At 42.1% G+C, this 14,801-nt stretch overlaps 1 protein-coding gene and 1 long non-coding RNA gene across 4 annotated transcripts; both read right to left on the bottom strand.

The window, feature by feature from the left end:
* Window positions 1–318: 318 nt before the first annotated feature.
* Window positions 319–3,649, bottom strand: LOC121309155. Its single transcript, XR_005948601.1, has 2 exons — window positions 3,568–3,649; window positions 319–389 (listed from the first exon to the last, which is right to left on the bottom strand). It is a non-coding gene; the product is annotated as an uncharacterized LOC121309155 (long non-coding RNA).
* A 3,134-nt stretch (window positions 3,650–6,783) lies between these two features.
* LOC121309162 (sphingosine 1-phosphate receptor 1-like) lies at window positions 6,784–13,632 on the bottom strand. 3 transcript variants are annotated; one of them, XM_041242074.1, is made up of 2 exons: window positions 13,298–13,632; window positions 6,784–8,700 (listed from the first exon to the last, which is right to left on the bottom strand). In XM_041242074.1, exon 2 carries the CDS (start codon window positions 8,490–8,492, stop codon window positions 7,362–7,364), a length of 1,131 nt encoding a protein of 376 aa, XP_041098008.1. In that variant the 5' UTR covers window positions 8,493–8,700; window positions 13,298–13,632; the 3' UTR covers window positions 6,784–7,361. The 3 variants fall into 3 exon arrangements, with proteins under 3 accessions (XP_041098008.1, XP_041098009.1, XP_041098010.1); XM_041242075.1 differs by lacking the exon at window positions 13,298–13,632 and adding an exon at window positions 13,074–13,258; XM_041242076.1 differs by lacking the exon at window positions 13,298–13,632 and adding an exon at window positions 12,619–12,710.
* Window positions 13,633–14,801: the final 1,169 nt, after the last annotated feature.

The following is a 14,801-nucleotide window of genomic DNA, read 5'->3' as shown; positions in this document are numbered from 1 at the left end:
GTGGGGGGGGTTCAGACGTCTCATATATTTGGTGGACCTGCACAAAATTAACTAGTCGTGGAGCATTTCTTTACAAAAGTTTTTCAATGCACTTTGAGTAGATGTCGCTTATCTAAGCGAACGCATTTCTGATTCCGGGTTTGGTGTGGGGTGGGGGTGGGTGGGGTGGTGGTGTCAGAATATATACGGTATAAGGACTGGGAGGGGAGGGAGGCAGGTGTTTTATAACCAGGGGGTAAAGGGACTACGAGGGTGTGTGCAGGGGTTGGGGTGGAAATATAAAAGTCTTTTTTTTTTTTATGTTTTGTTTTGTTTTTCTTCTTCAGTGTCCTTGTCCTGGTTTTGAATTTGCGACGGAACTAACAGATCTGTCCGGGCTGGTTTGGCACCTGCAATGGAGACACAGAACTGCATTAAGGGACTAGGACAATTCACTGGGTCAATTTTTGGTGGGATTTCCCCACTTCTGAAAGACTAGTGCAAATATACATTTTAGTTGCATCATTTAAAAAATAAATACAGCAAACGTCTGTCTGACTGACGCACCTCCTGCTCCACTGCATTCAGGGAGCTGGCAGCCGGTTCAGCTTGCTTCCTTCCTGTAAATGACTGAACACACACTGCAGAGCTGCGCATTTCTTTACAATGCCTTTCAACGAAAAAACAAAAAGCCTCAAAGATCAGAAATCTCTCTGCTAAAGACCTCGCTCTGCCCAGCACAAGAAAGAGACATTCCGCATGGCTGTTGCTGTTTCTATGTGTATGGATGTTTCTACTGCGTTTGATTATTCGCTGATGGTGAAAATAGAATGTCTTTTTAACAATAAATAAATAATCCACAATTTAGCATTTATTGGTTTTCAGGCAAGCATTTCAATATTTAGGATCAGCTCCAGAGAAAAAGGATCCATTTCAAATGCGACCCTTCAATGCACATAATGTTTAAATGTTGACATACATTTTGTGAAGGGCCGTGAAACACTTCTAATCATATCTGTACACCCCTATTTGTTTTGTAACTATGTAATCTTTCTTGACATGATACAAGCCTATGTCTGTATCCAAGCCGTTTGGTTTTTCTCCCCTTATCTCAGAGTGATTCACAGGTCAACACGAGACCCCGAGCAAGTCACTTCACCTCCTTGTGCTGCGTCTTTGGGGTGAGACGTTGTTGTAAGTGACTCCGTACTTGATGCATGGTTCACACACCCTAGTCTCCTATCTTGCAAAGCGCTTTGTGATGGTGGTCCGCTATGAAAGGCGCTACACTCCCTAAATCAAGTCAGGAGTCATTAATATCAGCTGATCAGGGGGACAGTGCGCCCTGCTAGTCTCATTTAAAATATTCACTTGCAGGTTTGACCATGCTAATCGCGTCTGCTCGGGGTGGCCTGATTAAAACCTGCGCCCTCCTACTCCGGGTCACATTTTTGTTTAACCCTAAATTATTATTAAATCGAGGGCGCCTATGTTGAAACACACACACACACACTTTACAGTTAGTGAAAGCAGTCTGGGCTGAACCTCATGGGAAGCCTCCTCTGTGTGGACCCAAATTTCTCTCTGCCACCTTGCCTGGGAGTCAGTCAATTCCTCTTGCTTAATTTTAAATTCCAATCTCATTTCCAGTTATTTATTTATTTATTTATTTTTTAATAACTATCCCATCTGCTTTCATTTGAAGCCAGTTTAATTGACTTGACAAACAAACAACGGCTTCGCGGGATGGGGTGATTTCTGACATTTCAACAGATGAATGCTGACGGCGATTTTTTGACCAGTGTTTGAAATTATTAAAAGGGTGTGGGAATAGGGAATTGATTTTAAAAAAAATGAAATTTTAACTCCACTCTACACCAAACTCTGCGCTCAACAAAAAGGCTCTTGCAGCCCCAGAGGAAATGGCATCTTGAAACTGTGTCTACTCCTGGAAGTAACACTGAACTACAAAAGTGTTATTTTTCCCCCCTCTTTCTCCTCATAGTAGCCTAAAGTACACCAAAGTGTGTATTTATTTTAACTCTGTACACAAACAAAACACGGATAGGTCTTGGATTTAACTCTGTACAGTCTAAATAACATTAGCCGATATTACCCCCTGTCACACCGTCAACTAAAAAGAAAACACGTTCATTATTGTCTTTCGTTGTATATGTGACGCTAATAATGTTAATTTTAATTAGGTGTTTTGTTTTTTGTTTTTAAATACTGTTTCCAAGTTTGTAAATGTCCACCTGTTTCAAAACCAGCCGCGTTTTGTATACAGGCAAGGCCTGAAATCCTCGGCCTAGAGTAGAAATGTGTACCCAAATCATGCAGCTCGACCGCGCCTTAAACAAAAATGCCCAAGAAAAAAAATTAAAAAACACAAATAAAGAAAGGTTGTATGTTTGCGAATTGGTTATTAAAACACTATTCAAATATTGAAGTCGCGGGATACAACTGTCTGTTTTTTTTGTATCCGATACGTGTTTCAGTGTTACACAGGACAGTAAATTAAAACGAAAACAACTTTGTTTTGTTCAGTTTAACTCGTTAGGCGTTGTTTTTCGTCAAAGATACGCACACTATTAAAAAGAAAACGCTGGTACTGTCTTAAAACTGTATAAACTGCATAGAAATACAACACATTTAAATTGTGTGTGTGTATATATATATATATATATATATATATATATATATATATAGATAGATAGATAGATAGATAGATAGATAGATAGATAGATAGATAGATAGATAGATAGATAGACACACACACACATATATTTAGTGTAATTATCAGCTTTAGTGTTTGGCTATTTGTTCATTTGCAGTCCTCAGCAACACAGGTAAGCAGTAATGACTTCTACAAGTTACTGTTCGACAGATTTATCAGTAAATTAAAAGCTGAACGTGTGTACTTTTTTAAACCAGATGCAAAACCTGCGCCGCTAATAATGATATGAACGAGGAATGTGTCATTTGTTTTTTTTTTAATCGATTAAAACTCTGATTTATGCTACCTAACCTGCGTTTAAAACGATTAGATTTAACAATTCAATTCTGAGAAATCTTTAGCAAATCAACAAATACAGCAAACGTGATTTCTGACAGAACTCAACAGCAACCCACACACACTTTGCATTTGAAAATAATAATAATAATAATAATAATAATAATAATAATAATAATAATAATAATAATAATAATAATAATAATAATAAATCAATTAAACAGGTTGGTTATTTGCCATTTGTTTTTGCATATTATTTTCACTGTTAAATCGCCTTTCTGCACGGTAAAAAATATTCTATCGTACAATATAAATGCCAGCCGTTCTGTAGCTAACCCGCGGGTCCTGTCCTCTGTCAACAACTGTGCATGAACATGAAATGCACGGTGCTGTGCAGCTGCCATATGCTGGTTAAAAATGCATTGCAATATGCATCGGGCAACCAACGACCCACCCTCCCATCAGAGACGTTTAATTGCAATCTGTAACTTAAGCAGCGCCGTAATAAATAAACCCTTGGCTGCACATGCAACAGAAGGAGAAGCACGCTGTTTATGCGCGGTCAGGATACTTACAAAAAGCGTACACGGCTGCCTGCCTCTGCTCCCTTCATAGTGCTTCACTAGCTATTCATAATACGAGCAGGAGAGAGGGGGGGGGGGGAGCTCGTCCGAGTCACCATGACTAAGCATTGTGCATCGCCTCGCTGCCGAAATAAGAGTCGCGGTGCAAACCAGGGGAGCAGCCCCGCTGGCACATGGACGAGGGGGACTCTTATTAAGCCACAGCGGTGCGGGGGGAGTCCAGAACGCTACTCTGTTCTGGAGCCTCGCCATCCGAGTCATCACACAAGCATTCCGGCTCGGGGTGCTGTGTGTGCAGAGCGACAGCAAGAGGCAGCATGCCACTGCCAACTGGGATAGCTTTGTCATGAACGAATACTTTAAATTATTATCATCATTATTATTATTTAATAAAGATTATTTGTTGAAATGCTGGAGATTGTGTATTTTTAAAACGTGGTTGTTTTTACTAAATGCTGCTCTGCAATCTGGTGCCTGGCGCTGTGTGTGTGTGTGTGTGTAGAAACGTTTTTAAAGTTTTAGAAAAAATGAAACCGACTCGCAATCTCATTCATCCAGGTGTCCTTAAAAAAAAAAAAAGAAGAAAAAGAAAGTAGACGTCCGTTTTAAAGGTAAATGCTGCCCCATGCTGTCTGTGAAAAGGGCTGCATTTGGTTTAAAAAAAAATGACGTGAAAAAATAAATCTGCTTTATACACGCGTACCACAAGGTGGCGTATGTGAGTTAGATATAGAATGTGGCCACTTTATTAGGATCTGCCCCTCACATTAGACTGGGCCTCCGTTTGCCCTGATCACAGCTTTGACACGACACGAACTCCACACGGTGCTAGAAGGTGTCTCAAGGGAGCCATGCATTCGTTAACATTTCACAAAAGCCCTTCTTCAACTGTGCTGAAAGAAAACAATGCAGTCTGGTTGCTCGATATATAGATATACTAAAAAAAAAAAATACCCCAAAGTATTCAAGTGTGGAAGTGATTCCTAAAACCCCAATGCGAGCTCAGACCTGCCCCTCAAACCCTGCGGTTCAGTGTTAATCCAGCCACTGGAGTACACCTGCATAATCATAAAACACCCAGAGCCAGTAAAACAACAGGATTCCATTCGTCTCATCCTACCAAATCCCTTAAAAAAACAAACAAACAAAACAACACCTTAGTGGTAGAGACAGTGGAGCTGAGGCTTCGCTGTGCTGCTGTAATTATATCTTCAGTTACCGTTCAATCACTTTTTGCATGGCTTTCTCTGAGTGGCGCGGTATAACACAAGAGCTACTATTGTTTGAGTATATTCAACTTGCAGAGTTTATAGTAAACACTGGATATATTGTTGTTGTTGTTGTTGTTATGATGATGATGATGATGTCACCAGCATTGAAGCCGAATGACTCTGGGTGGGATATTTATCGTCGATTTTCTCTCACCCAGACCCCTCACTTACTAAATATCTTGGTCTTCTTGAATAGCTAATTGTCTTTAAATTTAGCAAAGGATTTATATGATCAAACCTTCTCACCAGTTTCAAAAAGTAAAAAAGGTATCTATCTATCTATCTATCTATCTATCTATCTATCTATCTATCTATCTATCTATCTATCTATCTATCTAACATCTTGATAGCGATGGAGAGAACTAGGATTATTTGCATAGTATTTTGGTTTTAGTTTTGTAAAACTAACGGCAGCCCCTCTTTCAAAGAACAGAAGACTGGACTAAAGGCTTTGACAATATGACCCTATAAATGTACAAGACTGGTAAAATGCACAGGTTAAACACCTTGTGCTGTCAGTTGCGTGCCTGGGAATAACACTAAAAGCTGCTCGTGAAGCTGTGGTGAGTGGTCTAATCTTAGTCCCCTCGTTGACAATGATGAAGCGAGTCACAGGCTTGGTGTATGCAGATGTGCAAGCTTGTGAATGCCACTGAAGCCAGTATGCAGCGCGAGGGGATTACCCCATTCTGAGCTGTGTGGTAAAGCCTTGATACTTACCGGTAACAGCGTGTGGTATTCCAGCCCGCAATTGCATGCTGCAAGCTTCCTGTCAGAACTCGCGGGGCACTGATCACCAGGGGCATGGCAACCAAGCCTTTTCATTGCCCCCTTTCTCCATCTGCACTGTGCTATTCCAGCCATCGCCTCCCCTCCCTCTGCACACAGGCTCATTCAGGTCTCAGTGTGGGGAATGGGGAGTAAAGCACTGTGCTGTTCCAGCCATCCCCTCCCCTCCCTCTGCACGCAGGTTCATTCAGGTCTCAGTGTGGGGAATGGGGAGTAAAGCACTGTGCTGTTCCAGTGACTGCCCTCCCCTCCCTCTGCAGTATAATGACTCCAGTTCCAGTGATATGAGAAATCGTTCTCAGCCAGACATCAAAACAGGCATGCCCTTCAATGTATTTTTGTACGTACAAGACAAGAGATACAAATAGCATACTATTAATAAAAATGCAGATTTACCATTCAAGAGCCTGTTGTGTGAAAAACAATTAATAAACGCAGATTTAAATTGTTTTTATTAAAAAAAAAAACACACATGGTCTGAAAAAAACGACATATAAATTAAAACAAGATTACATTTTGTTTTGCAAAATATTTTTAAAAGGACAACACATTTTCTGATTATTTACACACATATATAATCATTTCAGATCGGTTTGCCCTTGCAGATTTCAGCCTGCTGTACAGTGAGTCTATAACATAGTTCCCCAGGGCTCTAACAGCAGTACCTTAGCATATCACTGTGCTTCACTGCGCCTCCTTCACTCTGCTTTGACACACTTTGCCATGCCTTTACCACCGGAAACGGTCATGCCAACAACAAAAATAAGTGCTTTCAGTGAATTTAATGCTCACAGTCTAGCTTGAAGGGGCATTTTGAAGGGAGTTTCCCCTCCAAGCAGTTCAAATGTTAGATCTGCTGTTCCACTGCTCACTGGTGCCAGCGAATGCAATTCAAATGTGCTTCGTTTCAGGGTTAGAAACTCACACTAGCCCTGCTGCTGCTGCTGCTGCACCCAGTCCTGGGGTTCAGAGCTCCCCTCAATGAAGTCTATTATTATTAATATTGCAATGATCAGGAGCCAGGAGTTTGAGCAGGGTTAGAAACTCACACTAACCCTGCTGCTGCTGCTGCACCCAGTCCTGGGGTTCAGAGCTCCCCTCAATGAAGTCTATTATTATTAATATTGCAATGATCAGGAGCCAGGAGTTTGAGCAGGGTTAGAAACTCACACTAGCCCTGCTGTTGCTCCCCTCAATGAAGTCTATTATTAATAATATATAGTTAATTGAGGATTTTGAAACCAAGGACTGGGTGCTAATTTGAGTTTGAAGTCCTGTGATTGAAACAGCATGCACACCTCGCTATGTACAGCAAACTGTTATTGAACAAGTACAGGCTCCCCTAAAACACACACACACTCTATACGGCAGTCCGAGCTCACAAATGATCGTGGAACAGTTAGCAGTGAGGCAGGGTGGTTCAGTGCAAGATCATCTTTATATTCCTTTGTTTTGTATCCAAGTTGCCCCAGAGAGACCCACATCGTCCCTAAGCAACGTCCCAGCACTGCCTGAATAGCCCAGCGATGGCCAGCATGGCGTGTGTTGGTTTTCAGCCTGGCTCTTGCAGTGAACTTCATAAAGACCAACACAGTCTCTGCAGTTTTACAAAGCGTCACTGCCAGCGCCACGACAAAAAACAGTGCCAACACACCACCGCTGAATCAGTACGGGAGGTTCGACACGGTAGCTCACAGCCCGTGCCTTTTACCGAATGGGCACAGCTCAAGACTTCACGATCTTGGGACAGAGGGGTTTGATCGGAGACGGCATGGCGTTCCCAGAAGACACGGTCACCTCCATGCCTTCCAGCCGGTGGGAAGACTTCTCCGATTTGCTGGTGCTCCAGTCCAGGAACCTCTTGACTTTCCTGTCCTTGGAGTTCAGGATGCATTTACAGAGTAGCTTGAGGATGGCCTTCCTCATGTCCTTGCTGGTCAGGGTGTAGATGATCGGGTTCAGCAGGGAGTTCAGCATCGCCAACCCCAAGAAGTAGTCTGCTTTGTAGAGGATGCCGCACCTCAGGGCTTGGCAGGCGACGTCCAGGAGGAACAGGATGAAGAGGGGCAACCAACAGGCGATGAAGGTGCCCACCACGACGGTGAGCGTTCTGAGGAGGGCCATGTGCTTCTGGGATTTCCTGACCGCCCCTTTCCGCTGGGAGCCGAGCTGCTGGCTGTTGAGCTTGACGATCCTGTAGATCTTGATGTAGAGCACCAGGATGGACAGGAGGACGGCGATGAAGACGCTGATGCAGAAGAGGATGTAGTCTTTGGAGTACAGGGGCAGGATGGTGGAGCACCGCTCCAGCTCCTGCAAGCAGTTCCACCCGACGATGGGAAGGACCCCGAGGCCGATGGACAGCACCCAGCTGGCAGCGATCAGGGCGAACATCCTGCCCTTCTTATCTTTGTGGTAGAGCTTCATCTTCACCATGGTGACATGCCTCTCGATGGCAATGGCCAAGAGGCTCACCACCGAGGCTGTGAGGGTGATGAAGACCCCTCCTTCGCGGAAGAACCACAGCAAAGGCGTGAGTTTCAGGGTGTTGGAGCCGGACATGACGATGTTGATGGCGTAGGCCACCCCAGCGAGCAGATCTGACAGGGTCAGGTTCCCCAGGAGGTAGTACATGGGGGAATGGAACTTCTTGTTCTTCCAGATGGCTATCAGCACCACCAGGTTCTCCAGCACAATCAAGGTGCAGATGAATAAGAAGACGACGGCCTCGGGTTTGAGTCCTGCTTGGTACCTGCTAGTCTGCAGCTTCCCCGTGTAGTTGTAATGCAAGGTGATGATCTCGTTGTTTTGGTATTCCCTGAAGATCCGGGACACTCTGGCGTTCCCTGAACCCATTTTCGGGAAAACGTTTCGCGCTCAATATTTGGCAGCGGAGTTCAAGCCTCTCCCAGGACAGCTGGAATCCATGAGAGATTTACCCGGAAAACATCTGAGTTGATTTGCTCTGCTCGGCGTGTTCACAGCTGGGCTCCTGCTGTCTTACACCGGTCCGGCCACTAGGAGGCGCTTGTGTTACAATAAACGAGATCCGTTATCAAGTAACCTGAAAAAAACAAAAAAATAAGGCCTATCGTTAGTTCCATCGTTAGTATACTTTCCTATACGAGGCTGTGTGGTCCGTGGTTAAAGAAACAGGTTTGTAACCAGGAGGTCCCCGGTCACTGAACCTCCTTGTGCTCCGTCTCTCATGTGAGACGAGGCTGTAAGTGACTCTGCAGCTGACGCATGGTTCACACACCCTGCTCTCTGTAAACCGGGATAAAGGAGTCTGCTAATTAAACACATAATAATCAGTTATTGTAGATATAACTTGTTGCATCCTAGTTCGTATCCTATTATTTGTACTGACTGTAAACTACACTGTGTTTCAATATGAAGCTTGCATTGTATCCCTGTGCTGCCCTGTGACACCTGTGTGAGTCGCCTGGGATAAAGCCATCTGCCAAATAAATAACAATAATACAACACAAATAAAAAAATAAGCAATTTTTAGTCATTAATCTTTATCCGAAAAGCAAAAAAAAAAAAAAAAAAAAAAAAAAATGTAATCTGATTTAAAGGATTCGCTCATGAGAAAAGTATTGGATCGCGTTTCTGATCATTCTTAACCAGTAAGTTAGGTCTTGTTGGTTAAATCTGTTCCCATTCTGTCTTGCACATGTCCTTCAGCGCAGACAGATTGGATACGCAAGGCTGGACCGCAGCTTGCTTTTATTTCAGATAAGTCCGCTTGTATTAGACTGAGATCTGGTGATTGCAAAGGTCGTGGCTGAACTGGCATGTTTGGTTTCCCCAAGAACCCCCCCTTTCTCTGCCGCAAGCACACTTTGCACTCAGCGTTGCCTCGATGCTTATTTTTATCAGATAGGCTTTTAAACCTGCTGCTCGATGGCAAACGGAAATGGACACCCACAGAAGTGTGGCCGCCAAGCCTTTACTTCAGGTCTGTATTTAATTCCAACGCTGGTTAAACGCGCTTTATTGAGTTTTGATGCTGTACCAATTTTACTGGTACTTTTAAAAAGAGTTTTCTCTTTACTGTGATAGATTCACACAGCTGCTGTATTGCGCTCTTCTAGGCTTTTACTGAACATGCTTTTAACCCTATTAACATGTGTGTGTGTGTGTGTGTGTGTGTGTGTGTGTGTGTGTGTGTGTGTGTGTGTGTGTGTGTGTGTGTATTTTTTTTAATGTATATATTGTATATCGCTATTGATATATTTTCCAAAAAGACAATACAAGACGAAGGCTATTGAAAGTACCTGGCTAATATAGCTGCAAATGATAAAATGTTGGTTTTAACAGTCAGTTTAAATAACCTCTTGTGCTCTGAAGATACACCTCTATATATCCCCACACTCCCTATACTGTATGCTATGCTTCTACCAAGTTTAATAAGGTTTACAAGACAATGAAACCCTCTACGGAAATACAGCGGAAAGAGGAGACACGTTGGAATAGATCTATAAAGTTCAGTGCAGTATTGCAATACATCAGAATAGAAGGCAACTCGGTTGACAGCGAGTTTAGAGCGGCGGTGCTCTTCCCACAGCCTGTAACCTCTGTCTGTGTGGGAAAGCTATCTTTCTATTATTATTATTATTATTATTATTATTATTATTATTATTATTATTATTATTATTATTATTAGCAGTATCGTTATTACTGTCACTAGTATTTCATTACAATAAACCATCTATCTTTATTATTATTATTATTATTATTATTATTATTATTATTATTATTATTATTACGCGACTTCTCCCTCTCTTCTCTCTCTCTCTTCTCTCTCTCTCTCTCTCTCTCTCTCTCTCTCTCTCTCTCTCTCTCTCTCTCTCCAGTATCTATCTAAGCTATGCCTCTTTGAACTTAACTCACTGCAAAGTTAATTTTGGTGTTTATTGGTTGGATGTTTTTTGCACTGATAAAACAACCCCTATTATTGTTACATTAAGTTTAGTTTATTGTAGACAATTCACTTAGAACGATCTAAAATCCATAATAATAATAATAATAATAATAATAATAATAATAATAATAATAATAATAATAATAATAATACTTTTATAACTATTATTATTATTATTATTATTATTATTATTATTATTATTATTATTATTATTATTATTATTTTGCATACCCACATTTGCCTCGCTGAATTGAAGTACCATTGTCCCCATTTTGCTACAATTTCGTAATTTTTTGGAATTTAAATGTTCTCTTTAAATATATTGTTATGACAACTGACTCTGATTTTGTTAAGCGCAAAAGTTAAGTCGAAATGTATCAAATTACAGAAATACAGAGTGTGCCTTTTTTTTTTTTTTTTTTTTTTGCAAAGAAAAATGAATTTGTCACTTCATAGGTTAAATCACGTGTTTCCAAGGCTTCGGGCAAAGGTCGTGCGGCTTGATCAAACACTGCCGAAGTGCAGGGAAGCTGACCCGGCGTGAAGGCTGATCTTGACTCAACATTAACGCAGAGGTGATTGCGAAACTCTGTACGGATGCAGATACAGCCGCTGGCAAATCTATTCAAACACCCCTTTCTGTGTTTGCTGCGCGTCTGAATTCAAACCACTGGAACTGAAAATCTGGGAACAGGCAAACCAGCGACTGTCTGACTGAACCGATCGCTTTAACGTGCGCTTCATTTAAAACAGTGTGGAGAAGGATCACAGAGCCACACGCGGTAAGACGCTGGCGCACATTCAGAAGTTGTGCAAGACGCCTGATTCAAGCACAAAGCGCTCTGACATCTTCACCCACGAGTGTGTTTCTGTATCCCTGAGCTGCCAGTGTGGACTCTGACTCCCAGAGGTGTTTTCATGCAGATCGCTCTATAAAGCGTCTAAATGATAAATATTAAGGTCTTCTAATACACGTTGCGCGCTATACTGTGGGCACGACAGTAATCGAAAACATGCCGTGTGCATTTGAAGGAAGTTACACAATAAACACAGACTGCGGGATCGGATTCAACATCGCTGCCTGGTCCCGAAGGAATCGCTCACAACATGGTTCGGGGATCACATGAGGTGTCTGAATATTCCAAAGAAAATACAGGCACCTACGAATGACTGAAACCTCTATTTAACTCAAACACGCGTTCTTGTCATTGCAATAAATACACGAACACAAATATACAAACATCGTGCTGCTGTGCAAATGTACAAGGCACCTTGTACCGAATTTAGCAGCCAGCTCCTCGGGTCACATTATAGAAGGTATTGAAGATCAAGCGCTAACGAGGCCCGTTACGCATTTGATAACTTTCCAATTCAATACAACAGCTCTTAACGATCCACTGTCATTCCAATCAGTCTAATTTGTCTCCAAGTTCCTTGAACACCTCTATATCTCTTACCGTTTAAACAACGTGATTAAATATTTGAAAATATACCTTACATGAATGAAAAAGAAAGATTATTATTATTATTATTATTATTATTATTATTATTATTATTGTTTTGTTGTTGTTGTTAATAATATAATAATAATAATAATAATAATAATAATAATAAATAATAATAATAATAATATAATAATAATAATGCCCAATGTATTATTATTTTGTCCATTTATAATGTGGACATCGGATTGGATATATTGCGTAAAAGCGAACAGCATACAAAAATGCAATTCGGGAGAAATTATGATTTTAATTGTATATTAATTATTATTATTATTATTATTATATTATTATTATATTATTATTATTATTATTATTATTATTAGCATAATTAACTTTTCACGCCAAACGATGCTGTCACACCTACTTGGAAAGTTACAAGAAAGAAACACGAAGCCGCCTTATTGTATTCTAGTGTAATGGTCTTTCACCTTTTCACATCCTTTTAATTAATCTTTACATTAAATTACAGAGATGTGATTCCCCCCACCACCGCCCACCCCCCAGCCTTTCAAAAATGCAAAAAAGTTTCCAGATCAAACATTTTTACCTAGTTGCACTGCATGCGGGCTTCACCAATGCGCTTAGAAAAGAAAGCACGCACTACAGTCGAACGCCTCGGAGCTCATTCTGTCCAGTCCTCTCTGATGTGCAATTTCCATTTTCCACAAATGCATGTGAAGAAGCAAGCCGTTTGCATGCGGCGCAACAGATCACAGAAGCGCCCTATACGAGGATGCAGCTGACCCAAAGCCATTCTCGTGTGCATTACAGCAACAAATATAGGGCATAGATGAGTCCGATTTGAAACCCTTTTATGAAACGCATGCACGCGTGCAGGAATGCAGTAACCCACAGGATATAAATGGGTTCTAAATTCTGTTCTAAATTCTATATATAGCAAGTCCCTGGACTCCTGTCCGAATCGTCCTAAACACTTTAGCGTTTATGTTTGTGTGCACTTTTAATTAGTTTTGTTTATATATATAAAAATGTACAACCTACCTTACAGCTCTCACCAATGCACGATTAGTATCGACTTAATCTGTCTCCAGCTTCCTTGACTATCTCCGTATCTCTTATTGTTTTAAAACCAAAGTGGTTAAACTATTTTAAAATATGACTTCCACGAATGATAACAGAGACACGGTGGTTATTGTCCACAGCGTGCGGAAGGATTTGTAGAAAGCTGCTTTTGGGAACGCGTTTGAATGTCGGGAGCGACTTACCTTTAACGCGTTTTGCAGAAGCAAGCGAGCGGAGTCGAGCAGACCCTTGTGACAGCTGCGCTGTGCGCTCCTCGGCTCTCGCTGTGAACTAGCTGGCGAGTTGAGCAGCGGCGAGCGACACGACTCAACTCGCTGTCAGCGCTGCCAAACCAAAAAAAGAAAAAAAAAAGGGGGCCGGCCTGTTCTGGGAACTGCCGTGGTTCAGCGCGGTGTGAGCCGGACCTACAGCTTTTAAATAAAAACGAGCTGTTACACTTGCATAAGGCTGGAGGCTGTATTTCCATGTCAGTGTGCTTGGGGGGTCTCTGTATGGTCGTGCCCTTGAAACATTATTGCATGCAGCAACGCACGGTTATTTGACTGCTTTCCAAAAAAAGCCGACGCAGCCCTTGCCTTCAGCGAGCCTGGGTCAAAATTGTGACGTCACTAACCAAATAACACTTTACCAACAAAAATCTGCCTTAAAAAAAAAAAAAAAAAAATAAAGCTTTACGCAACAAACGCGCCTCTTTAATAACGGTAGGGGGCGCTGCGTACGGTTTTTGCAAAGTGTTTTTTTTTCTTCCTTTTAATTGTAATTTCTTTCAGTAAAGCCGGCACATTGCGCAGTGACTCGGTAACACTGTGACTCCCGTGATATTCTGGCGTTTGGGTGAGTCGGTGGAGTGCGGCGGGTTCGACGGTCACACAGGCTCACGGCAGGTGGACTCGGCTGTTGGTCACGCAGTTGCCACCGAGTTAAACCGCAGCTGCTCCACGCTGTCCCTCGATTCCAGTCACGCAGATCCACCCTCATTTCCAATGCCGCAGTCCGAAGTGTGTTTTGCCTTTTTATTTTGCAACTGTTGTTTATCCAATAGTTAATGCAGATCAACTAACGAATCTGAATGCAATTAATAAAAATAAAACAAAAAAAAACAGGCAATTAAGTAAATCCACACCTAACCTTAATATTGACTTAATAAAACGACCTGTAGATTCATTCTAGAGTATACTGACGTATTATTAAAGGTGCATCATTTTTAAAAAAAGTATTTGACACTAATATTGAACAACTTTTACCGCGCGCGCACACACACACACACACACACACACACACACACACACACACACACACACACACACACACACACACACACACACACACACACACAGGGGAGCAGGGTACAGCACAGGGGAGCAGGGTACAGCACAGGGGAGCAGGGTGCAGCACAGGGGAGCAGGGTACAGCACAGGGGAGCAGGGTGCAGCACAGGGGAGCAGGGTACAGCACAGGGGAGGAGGGTACAGCACAGGGGAGCAGGGTACAGCACAGGGGTTCAGGATACAGCACAGGGGAGCAGGGTGAAAATTCCAAAGTGACATCTGAGTTACAATTCTTAAAAAGTGAAATCTTGCGGACTGGAAAACCTGGCAAGCGCCCTGGATATTCCTGACAGGAATCAAAGAGCTGCGCGCTGACAGAGCCAGAGAAGGGTGGGTCCGATTGGAGCGGAATTCCATC

Source organism: Polyodon spathula, unplaced genomic scaffold (genome assembly GCF_017654505.1).
Source record: "Polyodon spathula isolate WHYD16114869_AA unplaced genomic scaffold, ASM1765450v1 scaffolds_906, whole genome shotgun sequence".
NCBI classification, from domain to species: Eukaryota; Metazoa; Chordata; class Actinopteri; order Acipenseriformes; family Polyodontidae; genus Polyodon; species Polyodon spathula.
This window is presented reverse-complemented; position numbering and strand designations above follow the sequence as displayed.

What these genes read in the sequence shown, in the direction of transcription:
- LOC121309162 (XM_041242074.1), bottom strand. Translation starts at nt 8,492, where the DNA reads ATGGGTTCAGGGAACGCCAGAGTGTCCCGGATCTTCAGGGAATACCAA.